The sequence below is a fragment of the Condylura cristata genome, unplaced genomic scaffold, assembly GCF_000260355.1.
Source record: "Condylura cristata isolate star-nosed mole 26May11 unplaced genomic scaffold, ConCri1.0 scaffold00008, whole genome shotgun sequence".
NCBI classification, from domain to species: Eukaryota; Metazoa; Chordata; class Mammalia; order Eulipotyphla; family Talpidae; genus Condylura; species Condylura cristata.
Window position 1 is genome coordinate 17,791,293 of NW_004567109.1, and position 10,895 is coordinate 17,802,187.

The following is a 10,895-nucleotide window of genomic DNA, read 5'->3' on the forward strand; positions in this document are numbered from 1 at the left end:
AGTTCTTGTTTTCATAAATAAATAAGTCTTAAAGAGAGAGAGAGAGAGAAAGCGAATTATAACAAAGTGAGGAACGATTACAATAAAATTTCTAGATTTCACTAGAAATTGTCAAAAATATTCAAAGTAGCCTATAAAAATTACTTATGTTTATTATAATCTCTATAGCAAGCTCTAAAAAAAAAGCTACACAAAAAGACATGGTCATAAAAATAATAAACTACTAGAAAAAGGCTCAGAATAGCCAAAACAAGACAAGAAAAGGGGAAAGGGTACTAGAGAGCAAATACTGAAATACTGAAGTTTTATTATACAGAGGTAAGAACAGAGAAATTTACTTCAATTTCATATAGTGTGTTCAAAACCACCAAAATGTATGAATTTCAGGTTAACTGCATAGAATCTTTAGGGACCATAGCAACGGAGGTCAGAGACCCTTTTGATCTGAATATCATATTTACAAATGGCCTCATATTTGAACTTTTGATATGTCAAGGGCAGGCTTTCATTAAATTCATCATTACATATCGTTTATAATCCTATTGTTATCTTATCTCAACCTTCTATTGTGCCCCAAATTTGCTTGCTTCACAGCCCTTATACATGGAGTCCTTTTTTACTGCCCCTAGCCCTGGGAGTGTTTGGCTAATCCCCTTTGGAATTTGTTGCCCTTATCTCTGGTGTCTTTCTCCAAGGCTTTTTCTATTTTGTTCTGACCTAGAAGATATCCTTTTGCCCTATGACTCACTATAACCTTACAACTAGCACATTTACTTCACTGTACACTTTTTAAGATATATCATGACTTTTGCCACTGTTTAGGGATTATTTTAATATCCCCAAAATGGAAGAAGCCTGAAACTCCTATCTCTGCAGAATCAATCCTTTTACTAGGATTTACTATGTACCTGGTATTTTACTAATATTGTCATTTTAAGCCTACAGATGTACCTCTCTGCAATAATAATCCGTTTTTAAAGGACAAAGCAACCGAGAGTCACATCATTTGCCAATAAAGCCATCTCTCCAATCTAGAAAAGTCTAATTGCTTTATCCTTTAATGGCCCAAATGTGGCTAACCTGTAGACTGGCTTCAAAAGTTAGGCACCCTAAGAGACACCCCAGCCTCGGCACCCCCGACCTACCCCTGGCCAAAGACAACGTTTGCAAAGCCGGTGGACTCAGCCCGGCGCTAATGCTGCGCATGCCCAGGCGCACAGCACGGCGGGAAGGGGGCGGGGCTGGCGAGACCGTTTAGCGCCGAAGTTCCTGTGAGAAGTGTCGCTTGGTTTGCGTCCATGAGAGAAGTTAGTAAGCCTATTTAAGCGGCGTGATTCTGGGCTCTTTTCTCTGTATCTCAGCGGAGAGGGACGGAGAGTTTTTGCCTGTCGTAGGGAGGCAGAAGCGTCCGGTCGGGCCCGGGTTCCGAAGACCCGGCCCCGCATGCGGATTCCGCCATGTGAGGGTCGGGAGCTCGGGTCAGGCCGCCGGATTGTGTTTGTCCCCCTTTAACTTCGCCTGCCGAGTCAGGGGGTGGTCTGTGCCCCCCCGCCCCAGCCCCCTTTCAAGCGTTCCTCGCCGCTTTCTGCCCCTGCGTCGTTATTGGGCTTTCAGCCTTTGGCTTCTACGCGGCCTCGGTTTCTAAGACGTTGATCTTGATAATATCCGTGGCGCGCCTTCATTAAGCAGCGATTTTGCCACCCAACTTTAAAAAAGTCAGTGCATTTTTGCAAATAGTGATGTAAACAGAATCTCACCTAAAAGGTTGAACAATTACTTCGAAAGTTGGGCTCGATGAGTTCGGGCTTGAAACTGGGATGGGTGAAGTTAACTCTTACATCCCTTCCGGATTTTGTTCGAAGTGCAGCGTCGAGAGTTTTGATTTGCAGGGGTTAGTGTTTGCAAAGTCCGTATAGAGGCTCGGCCTATTGTCCAGTTAATCTGAAAGAGGCTTAAGTAAGTGGAGATTTTTCTCTTGTAGAGTTGAATCACTAATAGCATTGGTCGATGACAACAAGCACTATATTCCATCTAGCCCTAACTAAACATTTTGCCCACTTCAGTCTTAGGTTGAAGAAAGAAGCATTAGAGATGCCTTTGCTAAAATAGTCGATTTGCTACTAGGGTTTTCTGTGAGTGAAAATATATACAGGTCAGAATCCAAAAGGAAAGGTACGTAACCTTCCTCACCAATGACACAGGTATGAAGAACTGAACTATAGTCACCCAGATGGCAGAAAAAATTATTTTCTGGGGTTTTGTGCTAATCTAGCACAAATGCTTTGGAGAGCTCCAGAATACTTAACATTTACTATGTGAAAGTTAAGGGTATTTTGAGTAACTTTTAATTAAAAGAAAAAAGCTATCCATAATATGTTGCGCTGAATACCTGAAGCTACTGATCTGCAAGATTAAGTGGAAGGTTTTTAAGTGTTCCACTTCCTTGAACACTGAAGTATTTCAACTTCCTTTCTTCCACTACCAATCGTCATTTTATCTTCAACAGTCACTTCATTCCTTACAGAAAAATAAGTAATATGTGATTTTGCACATGCTGCCCCTTTACCTGAAATATCTCCCATCATTGACAAACCTAGTTGAGATTTTACCCTCTAGAAGACTTATTTGCCCATAATGCCTCTTTCTGCTATGTAATCTGTATACACTTACATTTTTGTAATTACACTGTTCTGGGCTGGAGCATTTTAAATGTGAGGATGTCCTAATTATCTCTGTAATTCCAGTACTTAGGAACTAGTGGCCGGCTCCTCGTTGCTACAAAAGTAAACATGGATATTTTGGGGGTTTTTTGGAAAAGCCTCCAGGCTTCCTGTCAGGCAATAAAATAGTTTGCAGAATTCAGCTGAATAAAAAGAATCTGCCAAGTATTATGTAGAAATAAGTAGCTGAAAAGCTAAGTAAGAGGTTTTGGATTACTTGTTTCTGGACATGTCCCTAGCCATTTTATTTTCAACTGTGTCAGTACCTCACTCTCTTTATTACCTTAGGTTTATACTAAATCCTTCATTTTTTGTAGATTGTCTTAGCTATTCTAGGTTCTTTGTATATTTTGTATACATTAGAATCATCTTGCTCATCTTGTACATTTCACCAAAACTGCTGGAATTTTGATCTGTAGCTCAGTTTGGGGAAAAGCGACTTAACAATATTGAGTTCATCATTGAGTATGCCTATATCTCTACATTTATTTTGTTTTTCCTTAATTTCAGCTTTGTTTTTAATGTAGAGGTCTTGACAAATTTCTTTAGATTTACTCCCATATATTTGATATTTTATGATACTATGAAAACGATCATTTAAAATAATTTTGTTTCTTACTGCTCTAGTACAGGGAAATATATATTTTTTTTCAATATCTTTTTAAGATTTATTTATTTATGTATACAGAACTGGGGTACAAGCCAGAAGTGCAGGGGCAGTGAGAGAATTCACCAGAGACAGAGTAGGGAGCAGAACAGGTTCACTGACAAGGTACACTGCAAAGGGGAGCAGCAGGCAGGTCAGGAGAGGTCTGCTGTGCCATGTGGGTCACCTCCAGTGCTGGAGATCGAACTCATGCTGAGGAGGCTTTTGCTTTTTAGTGCTGTGCTTTAACCCGCTGCGTCACCAGCGAGGGCCCCCAGAGAAATACATTTTTTTTTTTTTCAGTCCTTCTGAATTTACTTAACAATCCCAACAGTTATTTGGAGAGTCTTTTGAATTTCCAATATAAATAATGACAATTTTCCTTACTCCTTTTCATTATTTATATATATATATATATAAATATATATATATATTTTTTTAAAGATTTATTTATCCATCCATCTAAGAACTGGGGTATAGAAGTTCAGGGTTTCAGAGGATTCACCAGGGAGAGTAGGGAGCAGAACAGGCAGATCTACTGAAATACACAGCTGAAGGGAGCAGTGGGGAATACAGAGGAGGCCTACTGCAACATGGGTGGGTAAGCTCCCTGGCCTTCAGGGTATCATCTGGTGATCATCTGGGGATGGAGGACCCTCCAGTGACTAGTGATAGCTTGATAACCCTGTCTCTTTAATCTCTGTGCCACCAGAGAGGCCCCTATTCTTGCATTACTGATCTGACTGGAGCCTCTAGTACAATGATAAAGGGAAGTGATGAGAGAAAAAATTTTTTAAATATTGATCTTATATTATCCTATGACCCCTCTAAATTGATTTATTCTAGTAGTTTTTTATTGGGGGAAAAGAGACAATTTTTTAGCAGTTTTTATATACACAGCTGTGTTGTCCACAAGTAAAGATGGTTTACTTCTTTCTTTCCAATCTTTATACCAGATCTCCATATATCTGAAAATATCTTTATCTTCATCTTTGAGGGATATTTTTACCAACCACAGAATTTTAGGTGTATTTTTTCCCCCAGCATTTTAAAGATAATCCATTGCCTTCTGGGCTTAATTATTTTTTTCTTGTATTTGTTTAACTGTATGTTAATAACTCTTTTTTCCTTACCTGCTGTTAAGATTTGCCTTCAATTTTTGGTTTTCACTGGTGTGACAATGACATGGGTAGTTATATGTTTATTTTGTATGGACATTCATAGAGCTCCTAGAATTCACATGGTTTGATGGCTTTCTTCATTTGGATGAAGTTGTTCAGTTTCAAATATTCTCTCTTTTGTATTGTCTGTTTTCTCTTTTTTCTAGGATTCTGTTTACATATGTATTAGATCTTTTTGCCATATCCTACCAATCCTGAATTATATATATTTTTACTTTCTACTAATTCTACTTTCTACTAATTCTAGTCTGCTAATTTGATATCAAATTCATCTGTTGAATTATTATTTTTTTAACTATTTGTTTATACACACAAGAATAGGTACAGCCCAGAGGTGCGGGAGGTGAGAGGATTCACCAGTGACAGAGTGGGGAGCAGAATGAGCAGGTTGACTGAAAGACAATTCTGAGGGGAGTGGGGGGTAGGGGGGTGGGCAGGAGAGGTCTGCTGTACCTTGTGGGTGCTGCAGTGGCTGCAGATAGCTTCATAGTGCTGTACTTTAACCCTTTGCACCACCAGGGTGGGCCTGATTCTTAATTATCTATTTTACTTTCAGTTCTCAAATTTACGTGACTTTCTACTCAACTGCATCTTTTTCTCTGTATTCTCAAACATACCAAAGTCCTTCCCTAATAATATCAATTTGAGCCAACTACAGATCTGTTTCTGTTTTCTTTTCCCCCTTGGTTTCTAGTCAGTTTTGCTTTTTATATATATATATATTTTTTAATTTTATAGTAGTTTATTTTTACATATTTGTGTGCATTTTTCCATTTCAGTTGCACTCCCCTTGGGTTTCCCATCACCAATGTGCCATCACCATAGTCCAGTGATTTCCCACTGTTTTTGATCCCGTTCCCCATTCCACCCCCGCAAAATGTCTCTGGTGTATAGCTGTTCATCATTATCATTATTTTCTCACCTGTTTCCCCATATATTTTTATTGTATACTAGACAGCAGGCTGAAATAAGTTTAGAAACTTGGTGCATTTCCTCCAAAGGGACTAAATTTGTTTAGGAAGGCAAATAGTATAGGCAGGTAACAGTTTACATAGCTCCTGTGGAAAGTCAGAATTACTAAGCCTTATTAGGGCTGATAACTGATGTATTTTGGTGACCTTATCTGCCAGGAAGTGACCTTTTCTCCTGGGGTGTCACTCTCCTAAGCATGGCCCCCTGGAGTCTCAACTGCAAGTACAGGTCTTTACCAAATACTTTTTTTGTTTACTGAATTTTAATTTCAATACTGTTTTTAGCTCTGCAAAAAAAAGATTATTTATGCATAGAAGAGCTGGAGTACAGACCAGATATGTGGGTGGGAGAGGAGTTACCAGAGACAGAGTAGGGATCAGACAGGCAGATTTTGACTGAAATACACTGCTGAAGGGAGCAGCAGGTGGGACAGAAGAAGTCTGCTTCCTGGCCATTGGCTTTGGATAGCTTCATAGTACTGCATTTTAACTCCTTGCGCCACCAGGGGGGACCCTGTGAAGGAATTTTTAAAAAAGATTTTTTAATTTATGCATACAAGAACTGGGTATAGGCCAGAGGTGAGGGGGTGAGAGGATTCACCACACAGAGTGGGGAGCGGAACAGGCGGATTGACAAAGTACACTGCTGAGGGAAGCAGTGGGCAAGGCAGGAGAGGTCTACCTTGCCATGTGGGTTAGCTCCCTAGCTGGGGATTGAACTTGTGCTGCAGTAGCTGCAGATGGCTTCATAGTGCTGTGCTTTAACTTGTTGTGAAGGAATCTTGACACTGAACTGTCCTAAAGACACTTTAGGCTTCCAGTAAATTACCATAGTTAAAAGAAGAAAAAAAATTAAATCAGATTCGTTATTAATTCACATTTTATTTTAAGAACATGGAAACTGTTCCCGAAGAAGACACCTGCTAGTTTGGAATTGGATGATTCCTTACATCAGATACTAAAATGAAAGAATCACTGATAGATGGTGAATGTGACAAAGTAGTGGCACCACAACTGGGAAATCTGAATGAAATTAAGATGGAACCGGACAACACTCAGGTAAATATTTTATCTTATTTTCTATAACAGTGTTGTATGCTTTAGTTATGCGCTTACGGCTCAATTGGTTGAAAATCTTAAATCCGTGCCCTCCCCGGTGACACAACAGATTAAAGCATATCACTATGAAACTAGCCACAACTGCTTCAGCACAAGTTTAATCCCCAGCTAAGGAGGTGATGATGCACATGGTGCAGCAGACCTCTTCTGTCTCACCTACTGCTCCCCTCAGCAGTGTACTTCATCAGTTTGTCTGTTCTGCTCCCCACTCTGTCTCTGGTGAATCTCCTGGCTGCCCCTGCAATTCTGTACTGTACTTCAGTTCTGTATGCATAAATAAATAAATTTTTTAAAAATCTTAAATTTTTATCTCCCCCAAAGTAGTCAAAAAATGTAAGGTGTGGGGTTAAATATCATAAATACATACTTATATGTAAGAAAGTAATTTGAGGGAAGAATGCTGTGTTTGAAATTTGGATTGATGAAAGGGTTACTTAGGATATTATGGGTTTAACTAAACTTGGTACTTTTTTTTTTTAAAGATTTATTTATTTATGCATGCAAGAACTGGGGTACAAGGCAAGGTGCAGGGGAGTGAAAGGATACACTAGAAACAGAGTGGGGAGTAGGACAGGCAGACTGACTGAAATACACTGCTGATGGAAGGAGTAGACAGGCCAGGAGAGGTCTGCTGTGCCATGTGGGTCACCTCCCTGACCAGGGATAAATTGGAGCTGTAGTGTCTGTTCATAGTGCTGCACTTTACCCATTGTGCCACCAGTGAAGGCCCAGTACCTTTTTTTTTTTTTTTTTTTTATGAATACATGAACTGGGGTATAGTCAGAGGTGCAGGGGTAGGGTGGTGAGAGGACTCACCAGAGACAGAGTGGGGAGCAGAACAGATGAATCTGCTGAAATACACCGCTGAGGGGAGCAGTGAGCAAGACAAAAGACTTCTGCTGCGCTTCATGGGTTAGCTCCCTCACCAGAATTGAACTCAGACTCAGCTTTGTAAGTATTGAGACTTAACCCCTTGTGCCACCAGGGAGGCCCTAACTTCTAGTATTCTTTTTAGAGATGACATTAAGTAAATCAGTATTAAGTAAGGATATTAAGTTACCCATTGAGTGGAAGACTCTAGAGAATGGTTGTGTCCATCTAGAAAGCCCAATCTAACAATTACTGTGTTTTAAAGTCTTTATGAAATTGTTACCTTTGTAAATTAACAATTAGATGATGTTTAGAACAAGTAAGAAAAATAGATCTCATTGAGTATGACTACTAATCATGTTACTAGCCAAATAGCACCAAAAGGGGAATGCTATTTGGCTAGTAAGGAATATTATGCTTCGTTATTATGGTACAGCATGTACCATGCTTCAATTCAATTGTATAACTCACTGAACAGACTTGAGCATAATCTTTCACTCTACTGTATGACTGGTTTCTTAAATACATTGTATTCATTATTTCCAACTCTTTTTTAGGATTATTGTCAAGCCCAACAACCCAAAACTCAGGATAATGAACTGAAAATAAGCACTACGTTTTCAGACAGTGGTAATAGAATTTTTTAAGTTAATCATATTTATCCTAACCAGTATGAGAGCCAGTTTATTCTAAGTTTTTAGAATACCTTTGATAGTGCGTTGTTTGTTTCAAGTTCAAGAAAAGTAATTTAGGAAAGAAATTAAATAATGCATGCTTAATTTTATGTAAGTACTTTTTTTCCCCCCTGTTTTATGTGTATAGCTTCACAGTTGACTACAGGCATTCAACTTTCTCTGGCATCATCTGGCATGAATAAAATGCTTCCTTCAGTTTCAACCACAACTATTCAGGTCTCCTGTTCTGGTTGTAAAAAAGTCCTCCAAAAGGGGCAAACTGCTTATCAGAGGAAAGGATCTACTCAGCTCTTCTGCTCTACACTGTGCATCTCTGAACACATTTCATCTGCCAGTTTACCAGCTCTTTCCAAGAGAACTTGTTCAAACTGCTCAAAGTATGTAATTCTAAGTGATTTTTTTTTTCCCCTTTTAGTTCCCTCATAGGTCTTGAATGGAGGCTTGGTTGTCTTTTTATACATTTTCACTTTTAGTGAAAAGAAGCTATTCCTCTTTTCAGTTCCTGACATATATTCTTCATAGTTTCTTTGTTTATTGAGAAATCTGCAGAAATTAAAATATGACTTCAGTTTCTTTTCAGCTTTATATAATGTGACTTCCAAAACTTATTCTCCTACTCCTTTCATCTGCCTTCACTATTCTCTCAAACTCACAACCCCTTTTAATTGATTGCTTCAGCTGCTAATTTGCTGCTTTAGATATTATTTGTTGCTTCGAGTCTTAACTCCCCATAACTCTATTTACCTTTCTCTTGTGCTTTTTCAGTCTTTGAGTACTTAACTTTGTCTCTTCTCTTTTTTTGCTTTGGGCTGTATGGCACTCTGTTCAGCGTGATTTCTTCCTCTGCAGAATCATAAAATTGGAAGGGACATTAGAGATCATCCAGTCCAAATATTTGGTTTTGGTTTTGAGGAAACTGAGTCCCTGAGAACTTAAGGTATCATGTTGCGGTTGGGAGTTTACCTATTATACATCTTCTGCAGTTCTCCCAGACAGTGTGAAAGTTTAAAAACAGGAAAGATTTAGTGTGTAAGTTGTTCTAAGGCAAAGAAATCCAGTATGAGCAAAAATATGAAACAAGTTGTACTTCTTCTGGAATAAAAACATTTTATTTTTTTTTTATAAAATACTATTTTACAGCTTGGCAGAAAGATGGTAATAATGCTTACACTGGGAGAAATCTTTTGTTAAGAGTAACCTGTGATTTTTTTCCCCACAGCTTTTTTTTTTTTTATTATTCTGTATTTATTAGCCTTTTACAGTAAATAATATACTCTCAAGGTTTTTAGCTAATCATTATTGAGGTTTGCTTTGTAGTAGTGCTTTAAAGTCTGTTTTAAGTAAGTTTAATTTTCTGTTTTCATGAATTAAATGAAAGATAGTTTTGAAAATGACATGTTAATACATGTTAGAAAGATAAGATTTTAAGAAGTGTCATTTCTGCATGGTAGTTTCCAGCTGGAACCAACCAGATACCCTGAAAGCAATCAGAAGATTTCAAAATAGGCCCATGTACTAATGTTACAGTAATTCCATAGGGAATTGTTCAAATCCATGCACAGACCTTGTTTATGCTAATTTTAATCACTTTTAACACAATTCAACTTTTTTAAAGGTTTATTTATTTATGCATACAGGAGATGTGGGGGAATTGAGGGAATTCACCAGAGACAGACTGGGGAGCAGGACAGGCAGACTGACTGAAATACACTGCTGAGGGAAGCAGTGGGCAAGACAGGAGAGGTCTGCGCCATGTGGGTCATCTCCCTGGCCGGGGATCAAACTCTGTGCTGCAGTGGCTTTGGATAGCTTCATAATGCTGTGTCTTAACCCTTTGTACCACCAGGAATGCTCCAAAATTCAATTTTTGATTGATCAGGCTTCAGAAACCAGCAGTCTAACTGATAAGCAACATTTTCAAATTTCCATGCTTCTGCTGATGTAGTTTTTTTCTGCCTTCCTCTCATCTGACTAATTTCTTTCTATCTTAAAGGTCTACTTCAAATACCTCTATCTCTTATCATTTCCTACACCATTCTTTCCCCCTCCTCTTGCTACCCAGACCCCATCTACTCAGGTAAATTGTTGTATGATCTGTGTTTTCATAGTGTTCCTAACTCCCAAATCATTGATCATAAAACTACTGTTTAAAGGCCAGGTGTTTCTTTGGTTGGATTGAACCTCTTGACACTTAGGAAACAGATAAAATCATCCTTATTATTTCCAAAGTTTAAATACTGTGTAGTACAAGTGAATTCTGAAAAAAAAATTGTCAAATGAAGTAAAAAGATACATGACACAAGATAATGCATTTAGAGCTATATTTTAAACCTGCAAAATACCTAATGTTTATAATAATAAAATGAGCATTTTCTTTTTGGTACTATCTGTTCAAAAAGATAGATCAATATACTGAAAATACATAAATGTTGCAATGTTGAAGTAGTGTTGGTTGGGGTAGTATTTTATTTGGAAAAAACCTGCTATTCTAAAACATGGATACTCTTGAGGGTTCTAGGTAGCCAGTCATCTTGGTGTTTCTTATAGTAATAGTTTTCAAATTCTCTGGCTTCAGAACATTTAAACTCTTAAAAGTTATTGAAGGCCCTCCCTGGTGGCGCAGCGGGTTAAAGCACAGCACTGAGAATCTAAAGCCGCTTCCGCATGAGTTCTATCCCCGCCTGTCCAGGAGG

General features: G+C 38.4%; 1 protein-coding gene across 1 annotated transcript in view; it reads left to right on the forward strand.

The window, feature by feature from the left end:
• Positions 1–1,265: 1,265 nt before the first annotated feature.
• Positions 1,266–10,895, forward strand: part of ZMYM1 (zinc finger, MYM-type 1) — a 21,618-nt gene continuing 11,988 nt past the window's right edge. The window contains exons 1-4 of the mRNA XM_004678776.2: positions 1,266–1,307; positions 6,410–6,577; positions 8,065–8,137; positions 8,330–8,579. Coding sequence (XP_004678833.1) covers positions 6,482–6,577; positions 8,065–8,137; positions 8,330–8,579 — 419 coding nt within the window. The 5' untranslated portion in view covers positions 1,266–1,307; positions 6,410–6,481. The remainder of the gene's footprint in view (positions 1,308–6,409; positions 6,578–8,064; positions 8,138–8,329; positions 8,580–10,895) is intronic.